Source organism: Doryrhamphus excisus, linkage group LG18, assembly GCF_037039965.1.
Source record: "Doryrhamphus excisus strain RoL-2023G ecotype Guam linkage group LG18, RoL_Dexc_Guam_v1.1, whole genome shotgun sequence".
NCBI lineage: Eukaryota > Metazoa > Chordata > Actinopteri > Syngnathiformes > Syngnathidae > Doryrhamphus > Doryrhamphus excisus.
Window position 1 is genome coordinate 11,655,634 of NC_136374.1, and position 25,843 is coordinate 11,681,476.

Sequence of the window (25,843 nt, forward strand, 5' to 3'; positions counted from 1 at the left end):
GGTGATGACTTTACTTTTTTTGGTGCACTTGGAAACATAATTAAGCACAAATGTTATCCTTCCTCAGTGTTGCTGAGCAGGCACACACTGTATTCTTCCTCATAATAAAATGTTCTAACACAGAAATCATACACTGAAGACCACGTGTATGCACTTTACTTCATGCAAAAATACACATACAAATGTGGCTTTAAGTGTGATTTCCTGCAGATAATTCTAGAATAGTAGCACAACTTTTAAGAATGAGGTTGGCAAAATTAATATATTAACATCAGGCTCGTTTTTAATCTTACAAAAAGCTTTATTAACAAGTGAGATTACTGTAAGTATGTTATATAAAAAGCCTTATTGTGTTTGTTCACATGAAGAAAACTTTACTGATCCTGAAGTAAAAGTAATGCAATACATTCAGAACTTGGCTAATCTCACTCATTGTCACTTTTAGCCATACTTTACCTCAACGTGCACATGTGCACAAGCCAAATGCTTATGGATTTGGGATTACCAATTGTGGACTTGTCTTAAGGGATAAAACGGCACCAGCTTGGGTGAAAGCCTCTTTTTCACTGGCCTCCGTGAGTTAGGACACAAGCATAACCGGAGTTGGAACGCAAAGAAAAACACTTCATTTCTCTAGAAAAGAAAAGGTAGGATGAAACATTTCAAATGATTGATGATACACTCTCTTGTATGCTTTTTGTTGGACTGTTTCCATATTAGCCACTTTGATTGAAAATAATTACACACTGTTGAATCATAAATAATGTCTTTTTTTCCCTCAATTTATTCTCAATTTATTGCCAATTTATTCTCAATTTTTTTCCTCAATTTAAATGTTTTTCCTTGTGTTTTAATTATTACAAATATATATATACCATTAGAGAGAATTCCAATTAAAGTGGACAAATATGATGCAGGATAATATTCACATATAATAATTATTACATTCTTATTAAATAATATCAACAACCTATAAAATCATCTTTTTTTTCTTCACTGAATAATAAGGCTGCAAAGTAATTGGTTTCCAGTGGAAAGTAAGCTGCTTCGTCACAGGCATTACATTTGTACTTGCAAACAATGCAGCCCCTCCCGTCTCTCCATCCCTCAGAAATGCCTTTCAGTCTTTCATAAGAGTCTTATGCAAAAAATTCTCATCAGGCCCAAGCTGAAATGTACAACCAATAGCAACATCCTAACTTGGAAGACTTTTGTAGTTCTCTATGACATATCACTGAATCAATCAGACTATAATGAATTGATTGATTAATTGCAGTTTTTGTACCCTCCTTTCCTCAAAGGTCATCCGAGTGGCCACAAATCCATTTCATAGCCTGGAAGAAACATGGAGTTTCTTTACGATCTTTTAGGGTAAGAAATTTTCATCACAATTAAGGGAAAATGTGCAGGAGTCATTTTTGAGTCATTCGAAGCTAATGGTGCAGTACTTTACCAACTCCACAAGATGGTGCTGTGGTAAAAAAGCCTGTATTTATGTGGTTTGTGCACATTTAATACAGCATAATGATTGAACAATGCCAATAGTATGTCTTGTAAACCTTATAGACGTGTTTTTGGATTAACCACATAGTGTGTTTATGGTAAGACTTTGTCATAAACGTCCGTGTGTAGTTTTGTGTTTGTATTTTTTTAAGCAAAGCATATGGAGGAGTTATTAAGTAAACCGCTGAATATTACATTGGAATACTTCATGTTACAATTCTCAATACCACATGTCCGAAGAGGAGTAGGAAGAAGCAGATCTTATTTAATCCTACCTCCTCTTCTTAATCCTGTATTGAACATGCACTATTTACATTATTCTGCCGTATAATAACAGCAGGGCTGCACGGCGGACGAGTGGTTAGCGTGCAGCTAGGAGACCAGGGTTCAATTCCACCCTCTGCCATCTCTGTGTGGAATTTGCATGTTCTCCCTGTGCATGCGTGTGTTTTCTCCGGGTACTCCGGTTTCCGAAGGAGGCCGAAAACGGAGAATCGAACCCAGGTCTTCCCGAACATGCTAATCACTCCTCCACCGTGCACCATACATATATTCAATATATTTGTATAAACATCCTCTCTCTCTCCTCCTGCAGGGACAATGCTTGGTTATATATCAGTGCCACCTTCACAGTACTGTGGATTGTAGTCTGGCTGTACAGAGACAGCCTGGAGATCGAAGACTTTGCTGATAAATATGTCTTTGTGACCGGCTGCGACTCGGGCTTCGGTAACCTGCTGTGTCGGAAGCTGGACCAAAAAGGTTTCTGCGTGCTGGCCGGTTGCCTCACAGAAAAGGGAGCTGATGATCTGAAAAGGATGACAGGACCGTACTTGAAGACTGTCCTGCTGGATGTGACCAGTCAGGAGAGCATCCAGAAAGCCATGGAGTGGACCAAGAAGGAGGTCGGCGATAAAGGTGAGGTGATTATTTAGAGACCCAGATTGGTCACATTTGCATGGCCACTTTAATTGCCCCAAAAATTAGCATCTGCCAATTATGCTTATTCAGTTAGTACTCCTATTATGAGACTAATTATAATAAATACACATGAATTTTGAAGTTGAATTGCTGTTCTGTATTAAATATAATTCACAGACCTCCACCAAGGCCTATAAATTCTTACTTGTATCCACACGGGACATTTTGTGAAGCGATACTGTTGCTGTTTTCATTAAGCCTCTTTACAAAAGGTTCCATTTCACAAATCTTGAATATGAAATACACGCATATGATATCTCCCAAATGTACAGTTGATTAGAGCAATCTACATTTTGTCCTTTTCACTAGGACTCTGGGGTCTCGTGAACAATGCCGGCCGCTCGTTACCCATGGGTCCCACTGAATGGATGAAAGTGGAGGACTTCCACGGTACGCTCAAGGTCAACATGCATGGCGTAATCGCTATGACGTTGATCTTCCTGCCCTTGGTCAAGAAGGCCCGTGGGCGCGTTGTGAACGTGGCGTCGGTCCTGGGCAGGGTGGCGGCCAACGGTGGTGGTTACTGCATCTCCAAGTTTGCCGTGGAGTCTTTTTCCGACTGCCTCAGGTGAGGGGGGGGGGGCTCTGTGTGTGACTGGGGATTAAAGCTATTTGAAAGGATCTCAGGGCTCAGAACAATAGTTCCTTGTTGTTTCAAATGCAATATTGGGACTGTTGGCACTCCTCTACTCTACTTTATGCGGGTTCAATTCCACCCTCGGCCATCTCTGTGTGGAGTTTGCATGTTCTCCCAGTGCATGTGTGGGTTTTTCGCCGGGTACTCCGGTTTCCTCCCACATTCCAAAAGCAAGGTATGAATGTGAGTGTGAATGGTTGTTTGTCTATATGTGCCCTGTGATTGGCTGGCGACCAGTCCAGGGTGTACCCCGCCTCTCGCCCGAAGACAGCTGGGATAGGCTCCAGCAAATCATGAGCACAGGTAATTCAGGAATCGAACATCTGTAGTGCAAGAGTGACCAACACAACTTAACTCATAGCGTCTCCTTTTTGAGGAGTGTAAGACCACCCCACAGTGGTGTGTGACCAGACTGGTTAACCAGCATGAGGAGGTTTTTGTGCCAGGATGTTGAAGGATAATTTTACTAGCAAGTGACAAGCGATCAATTCCTGATATTCAGTAGAAGTACTGTATATTTAAAAAAAACAACAACAACAGGGGCTGCACAGCGGTCGAGTGGTTAGCGCGTAGACCTCACAGCTAAGAGGCAAGGGTTCAATTCCACCCTCGGCCATCTCTGTGTGGAGTTCGCATGTTCTCCCCGTGCATGTGTGGGTTTTCTCCGGGTACTCCGGTTTCCTCCCACATTCCAAAAACATGCTAGGTTAATTGGCGACTCCAAATTGTCCATAGGTATGAATATGAGTGTGAATGGTTGTTTGTCTATATGTGCACTGTGATTGGCTGGTGACCAGTCCAGGGTGTACCCCGCCTCTCGCCCAAAGACAGCTGGGATAGGCTCCAGCGACCCTTGTGAGGAAAAGCGGTAGACAATGAATGAATGAACTAATTGAAAAAATCCTGTCTGTCCACAGGAGAGACATCAACTACTTTGGCGTGAAGGTGTGCATCATCGAACCGGGCTTTTTCAAGACCGCTGTGACTAGTCTGGAGCCCAATGAGAGGGAACTGCATCGCTTGTGGAATCAGCTCAGCCCAGAAGTACAAGCCAGTTATGGAGACAAGTACCTTGATAAGTGTAAGTGTACCAAATGAAGTGTCCAGTGTATGTTTGTGTACTTGAAGCTAAACACTGACAGAAACAGACCAGTAGATGGCAGTAGCAGCACAATACAACCTACTTGAGCTTAGAGAAATTAACACAGCAGTACAATGTAACTAAACCCCTCAGCTATACAATACTAGTAATACTATTAAATCCATGTGTCGTGGAACAATGACATTTTAAGGTCATCTGTTGCAGACATCAAAATCCAACGACTCATCATGAACGCCATCTGCGACGCCGACCTCACCAAGGTGACCAACTGTATGGAGCACGCCCTGACCTCCATGTACCCACGCACCCGCTACAGTGCCGGCTGGGACGCCAAGCTCATCTGGATCCCGCTCTCGTACATGCCGTCATGCGTGGTCGACATTGGGCTCAGGCTGGTTCTGCCCCGGCCTTCTAAGAGTGTGTGACTTACTCCCCACAATGAGGGTGATGCTGTGAGGAGATGATTAGTTGAAGTTACTTATATTAATTACTGATGTATTTATAAGTTGCATTATCTCTGTTGTAAAATGTACAGTCCTGATCAAATTTTTAAGTTGAAAAATTGCAAGAATTTAGATTTGGCAAAAAGCAGTAAAGGGAGTGAGACAGGAAAGAAAGCGTAATTTATTGCAAACCATTACACTGAAATAGGCTGTTCATCAGCTGATTGAAAGTTTAAGGCCATAGGTCAAAAAAATCTAAGCCTCTTGTTACACCCGCAAACATAATAACTGCCCACAAACGTAATAAACCATAAACGTAATACAAATCTGCAGCTTTGAATGTAATAATCGTGCAAATGTAATAAATTTCCCACAAATGTAATAAAAGCCAATAAAAAGCTAATAACAGCCAATCACAGGGCACATATAGACAAACAACCATTCACACTCACATTCATACCTATGGACAATTTGGAGTCGCCAATTAACCTAGCATGTTTTTGGAATGTGGGAGGAAACCGGAGTACCCGGAGAAAACCCACACACGGTGAGAACATGCAAACTGCACACAGAGATGCCAGAGTGGGGAATTGAACCGAGTCTCCTAGCTGTGTGGCCTGCACGCTAGTCACTCTTAAGATCCAAAAATGCAAAATGTACATTTTTGCAATTTTTCGGTCTTAAAAGTTTGATCAGATTGTATTTTCTTGATTTATTTAGCAAAAAGGGTGTGCCTTTTTTTGCCATAGTATTTATGCTTCTCCATCTTGAGCAATGTACATGGTCAAAAACACCAAAATAAATACTTTTTTTCAATAAACCAGCAGTGTTGAATACGTTTATACCATGAAGGGTGGAGCATGTCATTGTAATACGTATGTTGAGGTGAGTTATGCTCATGGACAATGGACACAAGTGATACAATGGGGAAAAGTGGGGGGTAAGTCATAATAAACATCATAATGGGGTCCCTTTATGATGTGTTTATGCGCATGAACAAAATCTATTTGTACATGGTGTTCCAAATGAATTTTCAGGAAACACTGCCAACTGACTCCAACTTAAGTTTGAGGACATTGAGGTTATAAAGTGGCTGTAGCAACCTAATATTAAGATTATGTTACATATTAAACACTTTAAATGCACTGTGTAATCTCACGTTGGTAACAGAATCTGTTTTATTGATTGAAATAAAAGGTTTCTGAGTGCTAAATTACACCATTTGATAACACTGTAACAAATAATGCAATCAGTCATGCATAGTTTCACTCTTGCACAGGTGTTATATTTATTCTTGATGAGAATATTAATCATGGCGCATATAATCTATCACTGGTTTGAATTGAGTTGAGTGGAGGCAAACTGTCAGTGTCTTTGACAAATTTGTACTTCTGCATTATTGATGCTGTGTAGCGTTGACCTCTTGTGACTCCCTTCTCAAGTTCCAGTCAGAAAAAGAAAAAGAGGGCAGATTTTTTTTGTCACCAGATACTCCACAGGAGACAAGAAGGTTGGTTGGACACATTGGATTTTATTTTATTTTTGTAATTTGTCTATTTTTTTCTTAGCAAAGATAGATAGTATGTTGTTTGTCCGTCTTAAATGTATGCCCTTTGGGTGGGAGATTTAAAAAAAAAATTAAATATTATGACGTCTGAATTTGTCAGTGCGTTGGCTGTTTTCCTAGCCTCCGCTAGATGGCACTGTTCACCAATCAAACAAACACCCGAGCTGGAACTAACCCCAAAATCACGACTTGTGACATATTAGGGCGATATTGAGAGGGAAAAACAAAATATACGAAGTAATTAATACACCGTCGTACAAAATAAATGTACGTACAAAACATGATGTTCAATCGGAAACAGGACGTCCTGCCTATCCTGTCAAAATAAATGTTAATAATCCGGAAGTATGTACACTTGCTATCACAGGGACAGAAGCGTTAATTAATAAGATGACGTCATAATGACCTAAAGCAAGGGTACTTATACAAGTATCAATATGACTATAGTATCCATGTAAATAAAGAAGACTGTAAGTTCAGCAAGTCATGAACATGCATGTTTATAGGATATTACCCAATATGAATACTATGAGCTGTACATATAAATATAAATACATTACATCAACTAGTTCTCTACACATGGCAGCCATCTTGGATGCTACCCCCTGCTAATAGCATGTTTGAAGAGATGCCAAAATGTACTCCCACAAAAGTAACATTATTCACTTGTTTTACTTTAATTACACATGAAAGGTTTCACAACACCATCTTAGCTAATGGTTCGTGGCGATACTGGTAATTAATTCGTAGATGTTCTAATAGTCGGTTAGCCTATGCTAGCTAGCAAAGTGGACTATCACTACATCAAATGAGGAAAAAGGCAAATTGATATTGTTGAACTTTTTATTCTGACGGCTTTTGTTGATGCTTTTCAACCCATGATCTGCGAAAAGAGAGGACAAATTGATCATTATGATGCAATATATAAAGTAGATGAGCTTTTTGTTAGAATACTGACGCTGTTCATCCAGCTGATGTAAGCAGAGACGCGAGTGAAGACGGTGGGCTTCCTGTAGGCGTTGCAGCCAGATGACGACACAAAGCTGGTCACACCGTGCACAACCCATTTGCCGTTGACGCTGCAGTTCAGGGGTCCGCCGGAGTCACCCTGCGGAATCACACAAAACCACTCATAATGACTTGTCTTTTCTTTGCAGTTTGTCACAAAGACTCACAAAGACCAATTCCCGGATGGAGCGTGACTGTGCAAGTCACTGTGCTTTTGAAGCACAAGATAGGAACACTGTAGATGACTTGTGCCCTTGCTGATCAAGCAATTCCCACAATTCTCCTATAAAAATAACTTCCTTGACAGCAAGAGGTCAGCTCACTCAAGACACTCAAGTCTTTTCTGTCCACACTTTGAATTTCTCTCTTGCTGTCTTCATTGCAGATAAGATAAACTTCACATCTCGATTAATAAAATTGTTCAGTCACCTGGCAACCAGATTCACTGCCGCCGCCGGCACACACCATGGAGTCCTTCACCGTGCTTCCCCACCACCCGTAGCTGGTGCATGTCTTGTGGTCCACCGAGGGCAGGTAGGCCTGCTTCAGCTGGGCAGACAGCTGACCGCCAGCTGGAGAACACAGTGGGAATACAGAATTTAGTGGGAAATATAACAAAAATACTTTAACAAACCTGTAAATATTAATATTATTAATTATTAATATTATATTATTAATATAATATACCATTATATATTATATATATTAATATTAATATATATTTTTATTAATATTATTAATATAATATAAATACTAACAAACCTGTAAAGCCATTCAATTGCAGACATTTTCCTTCCGTACCGGTCATTTTAGAAGATTTTGACTTTGATTGTGATATTTGAAGGCAGACAGAATATTGTGTTCTATGGCTATAAAAACATGGAGCCTACCAAAAGAAAGATTAGACTATTGTCTTTCATCAGAAACAAGATTGTTTCTACCTTTTTCCATTCTTTAGTAATCGGCAGTACAACACGGGTAAGTTTCAGGAAAATTTCAGTTCCCAACAAAAAAAACAAACTGGAAAAATATACATTTCAAGCATAATTTTCGCCTTCACACTATACGACAACATAATACAATACAAAAAGGTTGTTTTACATCAAAATAACGAATTATTGACAATAAAAAATATATCACGATGAACTAGTCACAATTTTCACATTTGGAACTAAGCTGAGTGTGCCTAAGGCGTGCATGCATTAAAATGTCCTTAAAATATAAAGTATAAAAAGTATAAAGTAAAATGTGTGCAACTATGGTATGTTCAAGTACCACCTAACAAAACACAAAACTGATTCATGAAGACATAAAAAATAGTAATTATTTTAAACTTTGGTATGTGTATGCTGTACATTTTACATGCATTTGTAAATGACTACCAACTTTTGGTGAATTAGATTAGTGTTTTCTGCAGAATATTTACTCGTAATTAAGTGAACTTAAAGACAGAAGCTAACTCACTCTGTGTGCGTCCCCATCCGGTGATGTAACAGGGGTTGTTGTGGGGAAGGACCTGGCCAGAGGGGGGGAGGGCACCCAGCTGGACGTAGTTGTTGAGGGAAGCATCAGAGGACAGGCGCAGGAGAGCGATGTCCCACCTAACGGAACACAACTGTTAGTTTATCATACAAACAAGAGATCATTTGAATGGTGCATTCAAGGGACTTCCAAAAACAGACTACTGACCCTCCAGCAACATTGCTTGGGTTCCACCTGGGGTGCAGGTGGACACGACTCACGCTCATGAACTGCTCTCTGCCCTCATTGCTGTTGATGTTGTGATCTCCCAGAACCACTCGCCAAGTCCTGGAGCTGTGTAGAAGTAAAAAAAATGGATAGTTTATAGTCTGAATGGCCAATACCACTTTTTACCCCAGGAACCAGGGACTAAAATGTCCTTGCCTTTTGATGTAAAATCATTTTAAAACAGCAATGATGTTGTCAATATTCTAACAACATTTATAGGTCAGAAAAATCGAAAAATAAAACATAATAGGTCGGCATTTAAAGATGCTGCTGCTGATAATGATGATGCTCTCACCGGTCGACACAGTGAGCGGCGGTCATGACCCATCCACGTTTGATGAGAGTTCCTCCACAGGTGTGGTAGAACCTGCTGCCAGATTTGTACTGAAGAGAGATCTAACGGAACAGCAGTAAATCTGGGTTAAAATGTGCTTTACATGAATTGTTACAGAATGCTAAATAATTCAGAACATAAGCAAGGGGAGATTTTCTTTTGTGACACGTCAGTGTTTTTATTATGTATTCTGTCACTGTTAATCTTTTAAGGTCAATCGATTAAGGTATTCAATCACGATTAATCACACTTGTCCACAGTTAACTCGGAATTAAACACATTTAATCACAGATAGAAATAAGTTTTTATCTATAATAAGTAGGGGAAATATATTTTGGGTAAAAAATTTGATGTGCAACTACAACAATGACTACATCAAATTTTATCTAAAGAGATATCAATTTGGGAAATATGGGCCATTATTTAAAATAATTATAATATACAGTCAATTTTCTATAACAACCACATTTTTACATTTCTTTATTATTAGAATATCAGCTCTTAAATTTGCCCACAAAGGTTCAGCAAATCCAAAATGTGAACAAGTAAGAACTCTCAAAATAAAATGTGTTTATTTAAGATGCTGGTTTTAAATTCTAACTGTTGGTGAGTAGAACATTCAGAAATGATTATTATTCAACATTTGCCACAATGCACCTTTCCTTAATGAAATGTTCATATGAAAATACCTTAAAACACATTTTATCTTGGAGCAGGAAAATAATAAACATTTAGTCAAAATTGCTAACTCGATGTAATTTCATAATTTGATTACAATATTGTAAATATTATTCAGAAATCCCACAGTTTTTGAATGTTTAATGCGAGCGGCGATTTGTCCTACTTTGTTTGACTGTCCTTGAACAAACTGTCTATTTTGCCCCATGCAGAGCCTGCTGTGTTTTGGATGTATGGACGTATTTTGATATATTTTCCACCTTTTTTTAACCTCATATTTGCATAAAGGTAAGATTTTAATTACTTTATGGAGTGCTGGTTAGTTGGGCCACTCAGTCTCTGGCAGATCATGTAATCCGTGATAAGTCAAACACAGCAACAGTAGATACAAATAACTTTGGTCTTGCTACAAGAGCCATCTGCCAGGGCTTTGAAGCTACCTTTACCAATCTAAATACTCTTTTCTTTCTCCATTTCTGATCAATATTTGTAGCTTGTGGCTATAGAGTTGCTGTGCTTCAATCAAACTACAGTGTGGGCCGAACGTCAAAAACAGGAGGTGCGCATGTTAATCGTGTGTCCAAAAAATTACGGCTGTTAAAGGAAACTTTGTTGCAACAAAAACATAGTATAAGAAAGTGCCAATTTTTAAGATTTGAATGTTAAAAATGTAGCATGGGACCCAAACCAGACCAAATAAACAAACACACAAACGAGTGGCCTTGCAATGGAACCCAATGGGACCCCACACATCACAGGTATAGGTGGCTACAACTGTTAGCAATATTGTTCTATATATTTTGTCTTTCAATAACAAAATGTACCTAACCTGCCAGGGCCAAGAGTTGGGGCTGGCCACCTCGCCTCCAACAACTCTCTCCTCTGCTTCATCGTCTTCCAAGAACCTGGGCTGGGGCTCCAGTTCAGCCAGCACTAATCCCAGCAGAGGCACACCATAAGGTAGAGTCAGCCGTCATGTATTCAAATGAAGATGGGCAGGAAGAAGCAGACAAATCTTACCCAGGGCGGCAAGAGAGGTCAGCAACAGAAACCTAAGCATGTTTGCAGTCTTCGGGAAAGCAATGCACACTTTTTAGTCCTCTCCTCTTATATTCACTCTCCAAACGCCATCTGTGTGTATCTCACACTTATCACTATATAGGTGGGACGTGGGTATTCATTAATAGAAGAGCTGACTGAGCAATCAATCCAATTTTTCCACTTGTTGTGACATAATAGTGAACCTCTGTGACTAAAAGCATTTTCAGTGAAGCATATAAAAAAAACGGCACAGCATAAAAATAGCATTGTTCAGCGGAAAATTGACGTTTAACCAACACCAAAAATATAAACACTTTAGCTCCCATTTTTATGAGCGGAACTCAAAGAGCTAAAACTGTTTCCATCGAACACAAAAGGTACAATCTGTCTAAAATCTGTGTTGGAAAGTATTCATGATTCATCTACCTTACAGCATGATGGGTGCACACTTGTGCCTGAGGTTGGTCACAGTAAAAGGCCACTCCAAAATGTGCAGACCCCGAAGTGTCCGAGAAACAGTCAGTGTCTGATTTCACCACCGTTTACCTCAAATTCTGTCTACACCGATCTAGAGCATTCCAAACATGTAGCTTGTGGATGAATGACACAACTATGGGTCTCAGGCTCTCTCTTGTCACATTATCTCTGTGCATTTAAAATGCCATCAATAAAAATAAAAATAAAAATAAAAATAAAATAAAAATAAAAATAAAAATAAAAATAAAAATAAAAATAAAAATAAAAATAAAAATAAAAATAAAAATAAAAATAAAAATAAAAATAAAAATAAAAATAAAAATAAAAATAAAAATACGATATTAGGAAAACAGGAAGTGAACAAATGTAATGGAGGGGTAGGATTTAATAAGCTTTGCTTCTTCCTACTCCTTTTGGACATGTGGAACTGTGAAGTGATTATGGTATGCATTCAATTGTAATCTGATGCATGGTCAAATGAAATAAAACCATTACCATTACCATTACCATTACCATTTCTCGTTGCAACAATGTCAACATGTATCTCCTGTATGTATGAGGTGTGTTATGAAGCAAAATTAGGGTCGCCACAGTACCATCATGAATGTTGATAGTGAGTAATGCTAACGGCGATTAAGGTTGCAGACAAATCGTGCCTACATAATCCACACTGCTTGCTTGTTGTAATTCCAGTAATGATTTACAATCATATATCAACTTGTGTTCACGTTACTGCTAATTTTTGCAGATTATTTCATACAAGTTTCACTTTTTCGTCTTACAGTAACTGCGGTGTATTTAAAGGGGAACTGAACTGGAATTTTGCCATCATTCATAATCCTTAAGTGAAACATGAACACGTATTTTTTCCCCTTTTCTTTGTATTCTTGTGTGAGAAAACAAGTTATTATAAGATAGCTAACAATGTACATCGTGGGAAGTACCTATTATAAACCTAAAAAAATACCATTTACATAACGGACTAGTTGGGAGTAGTATGTGAAATCATTGCGCCTAGGAAGGAAATTTTTGTAACATTTTAAATAATCAAAAAATAGAGCAAGATACTGAAAGTATTACACGTTATCATCAGTGTACTTAATGCATACTCACAGCATGTATGTCAAACGATAAAATATTAGAATTTTTTTTAGAGGGCTTCATACTACGTCCCAATGACATGCATTATAAGCTAGCTCACACTTATTTGTTTTCTATTGTTAATTTGCACAGAAAAGGGAAAGAAATACAGTAAGTGTTCATTTTTCACATTGTGGATGACGGACAAAATAAAAAAAAGTGCTACTCCTTTTGAAGGACTGCCAAACAAAGTGCAAAATTTCAACTATTGTGGGCTTTACATGTAGCGATACATGTATGCCATATATATTAACTGTATTATCATGTCTTAATAATTACTACTACTAATTGCTGCATAGTGTCTGACTGCTCCCAAATCCCTACTGAGTGATCCCTACTCATCCCCAAATTTTTCCCACACTACAGCAGTTTGGGATGGGTGATTTATAGCCGCTGCCTGACAAATAATTGCGACTATTGCGACCCTCAAACTCACCACAAACTCGCCGCCAAATGCCTCACCAATCTAAAACTTTGCAAAGCGCCAACCCGGTGAGACATTTTTTGAAGCACGTTTTGCAGGATGCAAAGAGGATGCAAGAGTTTAGGCTTTCCCTTTAAAAATGTATTAATTTAATTAAATAATTTTATTATTTGTGTTTTTCTTCTATGAAAAAGCATTTAAAGAAATAAGTCACCAGTCAAAATTCCGTGAATGACCTTTATTTTGTTAGAATGCAATACAGCGGACCAGAGGACACGAGAAATGATGGCCTGCTCCGTGTGCTGCCTCTTGAACGTGTGTGTTTACATCATGATCTGCAAACAAGAGAAAATGAAACGAGTGAGGAATACAAAGATGTGACACATCATAGCTGCAGGACGCCACTGACCGAGTCCATCCATTCGATGTAGGCAGACACCCGAGTGAAGACGGTGGGCTTCCTGGGAGCATTGCATCCCAGGCCGGACACAAAGCTGGCGATACCGTGCACGTAGTACTTGCCATACACCCGGCAGGTCAGAGGGCCACCGGAGTCACCCTGAGGTACAACACCAAAATCCAACAGTTGACTTTCTCTTTCACTTTGCTAGTCATTTTATGGTTGGGTGTGGATTTGAATGTCGCAGGGCTACTCACATTGCATCCAGACTCGGAGGCACCGCCGGCACACACCATGGAGGTTTTGACGGTGCTGCCCCACCAGCCTGAGCTGGTGCAGGTCTTGTGGTCGACAAGAGGAAGGTAAGCCTGCTTCAGCTGAGGAGACAGACTGCCTCCGGCTGCACACAAAACCAAAATATATACATGAGCAAAAGAAAATTATTTAAGGAAGTGAAATACGAATGAGGCTCAATTTACTGGAGGTGCGTCCCCATCCGGTGATGTAGCAGCGGTTGTTGTGGGGCAGGATCTGTCCCGAGGGAGGCAGAGAGCCCAGCTGGGCGTAAATGTTGATGGTGACCGCAGAAGACAGACGCAGCAGGGCGATGTCGTACCTACATTACACATCGTTTGGTCAGAACTACATAGAAGAAGTTCAGTACAGGGTGTACCAAATATTGTGGTTTGCATATTAGTATTCTGTGAGATACTAATAATAACAAAATCCTCACCCGCCAGCCACATTGTTGGAATTCCATCCGGGGTGAATGTAAACCTGGCTTACACTCTTGATCTGCTCTCTGCCGCTGCTGCTGTTGAGGTCGTGTTCACCCACAACCACACGCCAGGTCCTGCGGCTGTCATGTTGAAAAGCAGAATAAAACAACCATCAGTCAGCTTCAACATGTTTCGGAGTGAAGCCTGGCTAGCATTTATGACTATGTTGTATGGCATATTATGTATTATATTAAACATATATTATGTTGTTGAGTATCAGTCGATGCTCGAACAATGAAATAATCATCCATTTATGCTTATCCTCATTAGGGTCGCAGGGGTATGCTGAAGCCTATCCCAGCTGACTATGGGCGAGATGCGGAGTACACCCTAGGCTGGTAAGAAGTAATCAATAAATCTTTAAATTAAAAAAATTAATTATTTTGACGGGCTGCACGGTACCGAGTGGTTAACACGCAGACCTCACTGCTAGGAGACCAGGGTTCAATTCCACCCTTGGCCATCTCTGTGGGGAGTTTACATGTTCTCCCTGTACATGCGTGGGTTTTCTCCGGGTACTCCAGTTTCCTCCCAAAATAAAATAATATATAATAATAAATAATAGAAAATAATAGAAAACGACTTCCCTAATGCAAAATGGATGTATGAATGAATGTACGGTGGAATTAGACAAATAAAAAGGAAAGAATGTTTGAAAATGAGTGTACACGACCATCCAAAGTTGATAGGTTACTATTGAACATAATAAGAACTGTCTTAAATGGGGAGAAGCACTGCAAAATTAAGACAATAGACTATTAAGAGAAATTACATTTTTTCATGCTGGATGAGTGGTTAGCGTGCAGGCCTCACAGCTAGGAGACCAGGATTCAATTCCACCCTCTGCCATCTCTGTGTGGAGTTTGCATGATCTCGGAGTACTCCGGTTTCCTCCCACATTCCAAAAACATGCTAGGTTAATTAGCGACTCCAAATTGTCCATAGGTATGAATGTGAGTGTGAATGGTTGTTTGTCTATATGTGCCCTGTGATTGGCTGGCCACCAGTCCAGGGTGTACCCCGCCTCTCGCCCAAAGACAGCTGGGATAGACTCCAGCACCCCCGGCAACCCTTGTGAGGATAAGCGGTAGAAAATGAATGAATGAATTAAATTCTTTGGACTTTAGTGCAACAGTAAATATTCAATTGAAATGTAATATTAAATGAGAATGTAATGGAGAAACAAACCACCCGGCAGTCATATAAACATGTAAACAATATTTTCATATGAAGCGCTTTCTCTGTGAAATAGAGGGAATGCCATATCGGGGTCCTAAGTGCTCGATAAGCATAGAAATCCTGTGTTTTCTACAAAGGCGAATTATAGGTCCGTCGTTGATATCATTTGTGCTACATAGACTGACTCGACTTCGGCTGAGTTCCCTGGGTAAACACACTGTATTGTGCCGGGTGTCGTTTTTTTGCGGTGTCGTATCAGGTTTGTCATGTTAAATGCTTCTTCTTTTCTTCGTTTCCATTTTTCACAACCACAGACATAGTCGCACGTCCAGCTTCTCTTGATGGCATTAAACCAATAGTGCACACTGCAGCAAAGTTGCTGATTCTGTGCGTGATAAAGTGAAGAGGTCTCACTCTGTACCACTGCATAACTATAGAGCTGATGAAAAGTAATGAGAGTAAATATTCATATATATTTGAGTCCTGATTTGGAGTTAATGTTCATTTCCGATAAATTCGGAAACAAAGTACTCAATGCCTATTTTCCGATCGGGACACCCTAAATGTTACCTGTCCACACAGTGAGCAGCTGTCATGACCCACTCTCTCTCAATCAGGGTTCCTCCACAGGTGTGGTGGAACCTGCTGCCAGATTTGTACTGAAGCGAGATCTAACAAGAAACAAGACTTTAAAATACAATCATTTTATTTCTTCAACAGTTTGTTTTATTACATTACCTGCCAAGGCCAGGAATTGGGGCGGGCCACCTCGCCTCCTACAACCCTCTCCAGGCTGTCCTCCAGATACCTGGGTTGGGGCTCCAGCTCGGCCAGCACTGGTTAGAAATCACAATAAACGTAATCATAACATGATGCAGTATAATAGCAGCATTCCCTATAGGCTCACTCGGATAAAAACAAGTGTGTGTGTGTGTGTGTGGGGGGGGGGGGGGTCTCTTACCCAGGGCTGCCAGAGTTGTCAAAACCAAAAGCCTCAGCATGTCTACGAAGTGTCACCGACGTTTCTGCAGAGGAGCAAAGGTGTTTACTGCTGCTTTTATACGTCAGCTCAACCTTCAGTTATGCACCTGTTGACTCTCCCACAGTGTGTTATCACACTCCATTACCGCACACCTCAGAGAGAGAATAAGGAATGACACGTAGACCGTATCACCGCGAGACATGAGTCACATTGAAAACACTATTTTTATGAATTTGACTGATAAGTGTCCCAGACAACTGTTTTTAAAATGATGCATTCGGTTCAGAAGTGTTTAGACATGATGATTTGGATTTATTGATTAATTAGAATTTTGATTCTATACTTTACAGTATATTTGAGATGTGAATAAAAGGTAATATTTTAATTCTAATTTAAGAGGTTTCACAAAGACATGACATTTACTGTGCAGAAATGACATTTTCTGCACAGTAAATGTCATGTCTTGTTTTTTTTTGCCTCCATTGCAGTGATATAGTAGATTTTTATTTTAAAAAGGCACAAATGAAGGCCAGGGAGGCTTATTATTGAACCCCCGACAATAGAGGTACTGGAGTATAATCTTTTGCCAATATGCTATTATGTTTAAACACTACAGTTCCACATACAAGACTACATTTTGATTATTAAACACAATATTGTCGGATTGAAACACTATTTTACCAGTACACAGTACACACTATATTTCGCCATTACAACACTACATTTTGCTATAAAACACTATTTTACACCAAGTCCAAAGTGGATTGTGAATCTGTCAGCTTTTTCTTTCCTACCAATTACAATGTTACCTCATTTATCGCAGGGGCGAGCTTCCCAAATAACCTGCAATAAGTGAAATCCGTGAAGTATTATTTTTTTATAATTAGTATATGGCTTAGTATAGTATATCAGTATTAGTATAAGGCTTTTAATGCTCATCATACACTTGAAACCCTTTTCGCAGACAGGTAATAAAATGTTCTCACATTTCCCTCTCATTTAAACAAATCTTAATTAGAATTTTAATGATTAACCTATGAAGTGGGATACAATAATTATTAAGTGCCCCACTCATATCACTCAGCTAATTCTGTCTCTTGTCGTACAGGCGCCATACCACTGTACTGTAGCATTTTTGTATCCTTGTTAAAACATATTGCTCCTGTTGTTGTATTTTCATCCTCCTCTTTCTTTTTCTCCCTGTTGGGTCCCACCGCAGGTGTCATTGATGGTACAGAATGTTTTGTCGACATTGTTGGTGTTGCTGGGGATAAAACTTTCAAATACAAAGCACTTCAGAGTTACACTGCTACCAATTGAATATTTATGTAAATTTGACAAGCTGAATGCATTCTGTATTGCAAAGGGAGGCACAGAGGAGATTGATTGACAACGGTCTCCAGTCCTTTAGCCAACATTTTCCAAGACATAGCAATGAAATACTTTTACAGTATCTCGCAAAAGTTATGTTTCTGTAAGTTTTCATTTGTGGTTAATTACACTTTTTGCTATTACTGTAAGCCTTCTGTGGTCATGTCACAAAAAAAAACAAAGGGGAAAAAACATTTTAGTTAATTCTTAAGATGCTTGCTGACCTTCACTTTGTTTGACTTATTTATTTATTTGACTTACATATTTTTCCAGAATGGATTGGTTGAACACTTTTGGAGGTTTCAATGTAAATATATGAGTCAGGGAACCAAACAGAGTGGCATGAAGCATAGCTATCTTGTCTGACCTTCACTCTCTCTTGTAGATATATAGTTCTATTTTGACATGATCTGGAAAGCAGGAAGTGAACAAATAAAACAGTTAATGATTGTAAAAGTAAACTGTATTATGGAAGGCAGGAAGTGAACAAATGTAACAGTTACTGATTGTAAAAGTACCAGATGGAGGGGTAGGATTTAATAAGCTTTGCTTCTTCCTACTCCTTTTGGACATGTGGAACTGTGAACTGATTATGTGATGCATTCAAGTGTAATCTGATGCATGTTCAAATGAAATACAACCATTACCATTACCATATCTTTCTTGAGCACTCTTTTAAGCCATACAAAATGTATTGTGTGTTTTAACACACTGCAAAACAGACTTTATGTTTAAAAATAAGGAGGTAAGCATGGGAAACCATAATATTCCTGTTGCATCTCCGCTTATAAGACTCTAAGCAAAGCATTAGGAAAAAAAGAAGTTAATTTCATGTATCAGTAAATATTGTTTTTCTGATGGGATGGCTTGAAAATCACATACTGCATTGAGGCTACAGAACACACACACCTTGAAAGCATAGCTTTTGTCATGGTTATGGTGAGAAATAGCCAAATATTATCATTCCAGTGTGAGAATATACTCATATAAGATTTCCCTCATTGTTTTGAGTGGGAGATGGATTAGCAGATCATCAGTCCAAAGCAGAGACTAAAATGTTCCCTTAGTCCTCTTTAAAGTTGTGCTGATAATCCCAACAATAGGTTTGCAATCAGTGGAAAGGTCCCTGATGTGAGTGTCTTGAATAGACAAGTCTTAATTGGACAGAAAGTCATTAAAAGTGTATGGATTTGAGATTATTGCCTTATCAGGCCATTCACGCGATATCCGGCCTGCGCGTTAATGGAGCTGGGCCCGAGACAAACGAGCCTGATGCTGCGCTACTTTTCTCATTGAAGGGGGACATAGTTTCATGCTTGCCTTCTCAGAACCCTCAGAATGCGTAACCACTCTGTCACGGCAGCTTCTACTCACATACATGGATGCAATGGTGGGATCAAAGTCGGGAAGTGTTGGGGGATGTGTTAATTAAAGATGTTTGCTCTTGATATAGCTTCCTCTCATTAATGAATGCTCCATTTGGTTCCCATGAAAATGTCGCTCAGACCAAAGCAAGCAGAGGTGAAAACATAAATGAGGAACTCTTGATCATAGCAGTGTGACGCCATTGAAAGGCCGTGCCACTCTTAGAGATGCATTGCTTGCTAAAATGATTAACTCATGTTGCCGCAGTGATCATTCTCATGCCACCACAGTCAATGATTAATGTCCGACAACGAAGCTCTGATCATCAGGCAGCACAACATCGCACACGTTTTGACTCCTTTGACCTATGGAGTCATCGTTTTTCAATTTTGCCGCTTTTGTTATGCTGGTAGGGAATCAGGAGTTCCAACCACTTGTGTCTGATGGTGGCGTCTTTAGGAATTGTAAACAAATATGGCGTTCCCTTACAAGCCATTGCGAGCAACATAAACAGGAAAACACAGAAAGCTTATCTAGTTGAGAGCCACACCCATACAAGGACGTCTGCTCCTCTGTGACATCACAATGGGTCAGTTTTGTCACGCCTCCTGAAACCGAGTGTTTTGAGCCATGCAAAACCTCTTTCAGGGCTCACTTTCAAATTCGCAAACCTCATTATCTGAAACCTTGGCATTGTTTAATACAAGAATACAACATTCTAACTACATTTATAGGTCAGAAAAGCAGAAAAAGCAGAAAAGGTCGGCTTTAACAAACACATTGAACAACTTTTTTGACAACCATTTTGAAGCTATTGCTTTCATACTACCTGCTAGTAATACCTATAATAAATATCTGTCCCACTTTCTGACTTCATCTGATATAGTCCCCGAAAATATCAGAAAAGTCAGAAAAGTAAAATTAATCGTGAGTTTGATAATTTGTCTGATAGTTTGTCTAATAGTATAAATAATAAGGTTATTGCTTTCATACTACCTGTCAATAATATCTATAATAAATATTTGTCCACCTTTCTGACTTCATCTGATATAGTCCCCGAAAATATCAGAAAAGTCAGAAAAGTAAAATTAATCGTGAGTCTGATAATTTGTCTGATAGTTTGTCTAATAGTATAAATAACTAATATAAATAATAAGGATATTGCTTTCATACTACCTGTCAATAATATCTATAATAAATATTTGTCCACCTTTCTGACTTCATCTGATATAGTCCCCCAAAATATCAGAAAAGTCAAAAAAGTAAAATTAATCTTGAGTCTGATAATTTGTCTGATAGTTTGTCTAATAGTATAAATAACTAGTATAAATAATACGTTTTTTCCATGAATAATATCAACAGTTAACAAGTGTTAATCAGAAATGCACGTATTTCCTCAGTGTTTTTATCTTATGAAAACTTTATATCTTGGAACAAAACAATTGTGTCAGCCTCAAATACACCGTAGTCATGAAAATTTTACATTTGTATTAAATATTTTTCATTTAAACATTAAAGAATAGTTTGCCACCAAGCCAGTTTATTTAGCCTAAAAAAAACTTGCATATTTTACCAAAACTTTATGTATCGATCTAGGCCCGTTATTCCCTCTGGCCTAGTTAAAGTGTAAGGATGCATCAAAGCTGCCGTGTGTCCTGCTGGGTGACAGCAGAAAAACTGATCCACTGTGTTGTTTGCAACCTCTAATTGCAATTAAACCACAGTGAAAACAATCAATATGTCCTCCCACTGACACCAAGATCATGACTGCTTCAGTCCCACTTCACCTTTGAGCTCATGTTTCTCTTTTGGCTTGTGTTTCCATCTACTTCTCCCACTACAGTGCGGTATGCATTATACTGTATATCCGGCCTGTAAATGTCCTGTAAAGGCAGTGGTCTGATGTGTGTTATGGAGGGATGCTGTTCACTGCCAGGTACAGAAAGATGATCTGCTGCGGCTACAAGTGTTTGATTGATTCGAGTGGAGTAGCGGTCATCCATCTTTGCTGCTGCTGCTTTCACTTCTTGTTGCTTGGCTTGCTCTCCAACGTTCCTCCTGCCAGTGCTATTCTGCTGGCTTGTGGTCAATGGGGTTTTTACACAACAGCAAAGAAGGCTGCGGTGGTGCCATATTCTAGTCATGTCCACGATGACGTTTCCCTGGCAACTTGGGGACGAGAGAGAAGCTGTCATATAGCAAAAAAAAAAAAAAAGACTGGGAGCTAGCCCATTTCATTTCCCTTACATTTTGCTGCAAAATATTATATATTTAGCCATGAAAACTATTTATATTGAAACAAAAGTTATATATTTTACCATAAAAACATGTATTTGACCAAAGTTGCGCATAATAAACACAATTGAATTTGTTACCAGTGTTAAAGTGTTATATTTGACAGCCCAGGTTTTTATCTTTTATCTGTATAAGATGTAAGATATACATGCACCCCCTTTCTCGTCCATCTTGGTGATCAGACTTTTACATATAGCCCTTCAACATGGCATTCATTCATTCATTCATTCATTCATTCATCAGTGTTACAAATGGATAGGATCCCAAAATGCAGAGGCAAGTTTTAGCAAAAGGTGTCTCACAGGGGACTAAAAATAGAAAAACACAAAAAGTACACCAGATATCACTGGGTCGAGCCACAGGAAAAATACAAAATAACACAAAACGTTGTGAGACAGACGGATAACAGGAAAAATATAACAAGAACAAAAAGTACTGCTGATATAACCAAGCAGGGATAAATTTACACAAAAACAAAAATGCACTGCTGGAAGCCAAACAGGCACCACAAGAGCAGAAAAGCAAAACTGAACTACTCCCGAGCAGGGACAAAGCTACTCCAAAAAACACCACACAAGAGTGCACCTGAAAGCACCGAACAAGGAGTAACACAAGGCTGGGAGGCGTAAGAATCAGTCAAGGACCAGGGAACAATCTGACAAAATGGTCGCCACACAGCACAGCTTAAATAGTCCAGAGTTAATGGCCTGCAGGTGTGCTTAGGTAGCTCCTCCCAAGCTAATCAGTAATGTGCTGCAACAGGACACAGACAGGCGGCAGCAAAGCGGCACCACAGAGCATCAGAATTCGAGCATAAAAATACCTGGCATTTGACTTGTTTGTGAATCTAACACAAATCGGTACTGTTAAAAATCACTGGCATTTCCTCGGGTGCAAGGACAGGATGTAGAGTCACATAATAAATATTCCTGCAGCATTATATTATTGATGACATGTTGACAAACTATACAGAAAATACATGTATAATTCACATCAATGGAAAAATATTAATATTTATTTTCTGATATTATTCTACAGTCATGAGCTTTGGTTAGTGACAGAAAGTAAAAATCATGGAAAATTAGTTTTCTCCATAAGGTGGGAAGTATAGTAATATAGTATAGTAATAAGTAATATAAACATACAATACCATATTTTGCCATCCAAACTTTATATACATTTTATAAAAGTGGACAGGTTCTCTCACAGCTAGGAGACCAGGGTTCAATTCCATCTCTGTGTGGAGTTTGCATGTTCTCCCCGTGCATGCGTGGGTTTTCTCCGGGTACTCCGGTTTCCTCCCACATTCCAAAAACATGCTAGGTTATTTGCCGATTCCAAATTATCCATCGGTATGAATGTGAGTGTGAATGGTTGTTTGTCTATATGTGCCCTGTGATTGGCTGGCGACCAGTCCAGGGTATACCCCGCCTCTCGCCCGAAGACAGCTGGGATAGGCTCCAGCACCCACAGCGACCCTCGTGAGGATAAGCGGTAGAACATGAATGAATGAATGAATGGGCAGGTTCTGTATAAAAAGCAGAAGCAAATAAATTCCGTTTCGACTTTGTGACTATTTTACAAGACCTCCTCGTGTGTATGAGGCAAACGAGGCAAAGAAAACTGCTCATTAAGATATATAATGCAATTTAATCACTACTTCATATTGATTATGAATGTGTGAAAAATATATAAGATAAAAGTAACAATTACAGTGCCTTCTGGTGCCTACAATACAAAACTACCACTGTATATTTGAGAGCATTCTCCCAGAGTAATTAGAAAAAAAGAGTCGAAGCCATTAAAGAAATAATACAGCAAATTGCACATTGTTTGTAGGCCATTATGGAACTTAAAGTACCCCGGCTTTAATTGCAGATGCTCATTATTCTGGGTTAGAAAGATACAGACAAATTAAAATAGAAGAACAGTGTGCAAAATGTATGTTAAAGACTAATTAAACAGCATTAAGAGCAACTTCAGCCAACCTCAGTGCATTCACCTCACTTTTACACCTGTCACCATAATTACGCCCAGGGGAACAAGGCAGGAAAATAACTGTCTATTAGCAGACGGAGCATCGGGTTGTGTGACTAAATATGCCACCATGAGTGGAACTTGTTCGTGACAGCACAAATTGTTACATGATTATATTAAACTAAACACGGTGAAGTACCAACGTGGAGTTTCCAGTCAAGGTGGTGGTCGTTTGTATTGTCTGTAGATGTTTGACAAACGTCTTATTTCCACATCCATTCTGAAATCTGCCAATCACGCTGCTGCTGCTTCACTGAGCTGTACAATATTGCTGTCATGCATGACGAGCATCTCCATTACCAGGCCACACCAGGGAGGAGAAAATTAACTCAGACTTTGATGAATATGAATACATTCAGGAAATGAAGTTAGGGAGGCTAGTTTGCTTTTTCATCTAACACAAATCTCGCTCTTTGTCAAGCTTAAACAACTTACAGTGGAACCTCAATTGAAAAAAAAATTATCATTATGTGTGATGCCATGTCTTTATTATGCAAAATATCAACAAATGTCATGGTAATTACTTTTTTTTTAATAACACCACCACCGAAGAGCACAAGTGATAGTAAGGTGTATTGAAAAATTCTACTTTGGTGGTTACACAGGTGGTTGTCCTGGCTGCTCAGTACAATATGGCAATGGTGACAGGTGTATGCTTTAAAGTCAACTACTGTATATATTGTGGTAATGTGAAGAGACACATCATATCTTAAAGGTCTCTCAGGTCAAAGGGGAACTGCACTTTTTTTTGGAATTTTTCACAATATCCATGTTTACATGAGGAGTTTTTCCTCTTCCTGAATGGAATTGTTCTGAATGATTTTTCTACTATTGACCTTTTGACTGTAATATAATTGAATTTTTTTCATACTGGCCGAGTGGTTAGCACGCAGGTCTCACAGCTAGGAGACCCAAGTTCAATTTCACCCTCGGCCATCTCTGTGTGGAGTTTGCATGTTCTCCGGTTTCCTCCCACATTCCAAAAACATGCTCGGTTAATTAGCGACTCCAAATTGTCCATAGGTATGAATGTGAGTGTGAATGGTTGTTTGTCTATATGTGCCCTGTGATTGGCCGTAGCGACCAGTCCAGGGTGTACCCCGCCTCTTGCCCGAAGACAGCTGGGATAGACTCCAGCAATTCACAGAAAATGAATGAATGAATAGTATTATTTGTAGTACTGAATATTGAAGATTAACTATATTTGCATTTCCAATATTTGAAACAGCTCTTAGTATGTGGCATCCATCCATCCATTTTCCGCACCGGTTATCCTCACAAGCATGCTGGAGCCTATTCCAGCTGTCGTCGGGCGAGAGGCAGAGTACATAGTATGTGGCAGTGCACCACAATAATCAACCTATTGTTAAATGATTACCTGTCTGACAGTGTTAATCCAAATACAGCATTATCCTTGTAAGGATGGTTCGATTCTGCAGGTGTACCTATGATTATGGCCAGTGAAGGAATGATCGGGGTGATGGGACAGCAGATACAGCGCATCTCATATTCACTGTGTATGATGTGATATGGTTCCTCTCCTGTTCTCCTTTGCTGCAACATTTGGATATGTAGTCATATTTCACTAAAAATAGACGCAGTTCAATTCACACACAAACACACACACACACACACACACTAGTGGGGAGCAGGGACTTACTTAAACATTCTCTCTGTGTTCCATTCGGTCCCACACATTTTCCAAAGATATAGCTTGGGCTCAATGCGGACGGTCAGCTCATTACGGAACCATGAAAAGGAATTTAAAAAATCTCTAAATTGCTAAAAATGTTAACAGTGTCTCACATGTGAGCGGAAATACAAGGTTATTTGTTACAATGTCAAATTTTGACAGTCAACAAACAGCAAAACATAACAACCTTTAACATAGGACTTGACATTAAAAACCAGGCTGTACTAATTATACTAAATATCCCTGTGAGCACACTTTATGGAAAGTCATAAAAAAGTTACTGCCAGCTATTTCATTTTCAATTACCTCCTCAATGAAAGCTAATTCCCTTCATGTCATATTGCAAACTAGGTGCACTTTTTTTTCCTCTTTCAAGCTCATATCTCGTGCATGCAGGGCACAGTGCGATTTACTTTGGCGTTCCTTGCATGTGCAGGAAGAAAGAAAAAAAGAACAAAACAAAGAGGAGAAGGAGGGCTTGTGGTGAGAGGGAGGCCTTGGTGTGAATATTTAATTAGTCGTTCTGTGGAAAAAAAAAGTAATTAGGATTAATTTCTCCTCCAGTCAGGACGTAAATGGTCTTTGAACTCCTCAGGAGAGTTCCTCAGCTGGGAAACATTGAGACAAATGCTAGTAGTATTTAAGTCTTTTATAGTGC

The 25,843-nt window shown here is 39.3% G+C and overlaps 3 protein-coding genes across 4 annotated transcripts; 1 reads left to right on the forward strand and 2 right to left on the reverse strand.

Moving 5' to 3' along the window:
* The first annotated feature begins 1,151 nt into the window (after positions 1-1,151).
* Positions 1,152-4,865, forward strand: rdh5 (retinol dehydrogenase 5 (11-cis/9-cis)). Its single transcript, XM_058055104.2, has 5 exons — positions 1,152-1,371; positions 2,099-2,421; positions 2,794-3,052; positions 4,039-4,202; positions 4,428-4,865. Exons 1-5 carry the CDS (start codon positions 1,346-1,348, stop codon positions 4,646-4,648), a joined length of 993 nt encoding a protein of 330 aa, XP_057911087.2. The 5' UTR covers positions 1,152-1,345; the 3' UTR covers positions 4,649-4,865.
* Positions 4,866-7,062: 2,197 nt separating this feature from the next.
* Positions 7,063-11,139, reverse strand: LOC131106228 (elastase-1-like). Its single transcript, XM_058055108.2, has 8 exons — positions 11,023-11,139; positions 10,832-10,935; positions 9,286-9,386; positions 8,931-9,056; positions 8,706-8,842; positions 7,671-7,813; positions 7,192-7,341; positions 7,063-7,116 (listed from the first exon to the last, which is right to left on the reverse strand). Exons 1-8 carry the CDS (start codon positions 11,060-11,062, stop codon positions 7,105-7,107), a joined length of 813 nt encoding a protein of 270 aa, XP_057911091.2. The 5' UTR covers positions 11,063-11,139; the 3' UTR covers positions 7,063-7,104.
* A 2,168-nt stretch (positions 11,140-13,307) lies between these two features.
* LOC131106227 (elastase-1-like) lies at positions 13,308-16,528 on the reverse strand. Of its 2 annotated transcripts, XM_058055106.2 has the most exons (8): positions 16,404-16,528; positions 16,181-16,278; positions 16,013-16,113; positions 14,218-14,343; positions 13,964-14,100; positions 13,742-13,884; positions 13,494-13,643; positions 13,308-13,419 (listed from the first exon to the last, which is right to left on the reverse strand). In XM_058055106.2, exons 1-8 carry the CDS (start codon positions 16,441-16,443, stop codon positions 13,408-13,410), a joined length of 807 nt encoding a protein of 268 aa, XP_057911089.2. In that variant the 5' UTR covers positions 16,444-16,528; the 3' UTR covers positions 13,308-13,407. The 2 variants fall into 2 exon arrangements, with proteins under 2 accessions (XP_057911089.2, XP_057911088.2); XM_058055105.2 differs by lacking the exon at positions 13,308-13,419 and having other exon boundaries at positions 13,470-13,643.
* Between the last annotated feature and the right edge of the window lie 9,315 nt (positions 16,529-25,843).

What these genes read in the sequence shown, in the direction of transcription:
- rdh5 (XM_058055104.2), top strand. Translation starts at nt 1,346, where the DNA reads ATGGAGTTTCTTTACGATCTTTTAGG. An exon ending in TTTCTTTACGATCTTTTAGG is followed by an intron (nt 1,372 to 2,098) that starts GTAAGAAATTTT and finishes CTCCTCCTGCAG; the next exon opens with GGACAATGCTTGGTTATATA. An exon ending in GAAGGAGGTCGGCGATAAAG is followed by an intron (nt 2,422 to 2,793) that starts GTGAGGTGATTA and finishes CCTTTTCACTAG; the next exon opens with GACTCTGGGGTCTCGTGAAC.
- LOC131106228 (XM_058055108.2), bottom strand. Translation starts at nt 11,062, where the DNA reads ATGCTTAGGTTTCTGTTGCTGACCTCTCTTGCCGCCCTGG. An exon ending in CCAAGCAATGTTGCTGGAGG is followed by an intron (nt 8,843 to 8,930) that starts GTCAGTAGTCTG and finishes GTGTTCCGTTAG; the next exon opens with GTGGGACATCGCTCTCCTGC. An exon ending in GCAGTGAATCTGGTTGCCAG is followed by an intron (nt 7,342 to 7,670) that starts GTGACTGAACAA and finishes GTGATTCCGCAG; the next exon opens with GGTGACTCCGGCGGACCCCT.
- LOC131106227 (XM_058055105.2), bottom strand. Translation starts at nt 16,443, where the DNA reads ATGCTGAGGCTTTTGGTTTTGACAACTCTGGCAGCCCTGG. An exon ending in GACAACTCTGGCAGCCCTGG is followed by an intron (nt 16,279 to 16,403) that starts GTAAGAGACCCC and finishes ATTTCTAACCAG; the next exon opens with TGCTGGCCGAGCTGGAGCCC. An exon ending in CGGATGGGGACGCACCTCCA is followed by an intron (nt 13,885 to 13,963) that starts GTAAATTGAGCC and finishes TTTTGTGTGCAG; the next exon opens with CCGGAGGCAGTCTGTCTCCT.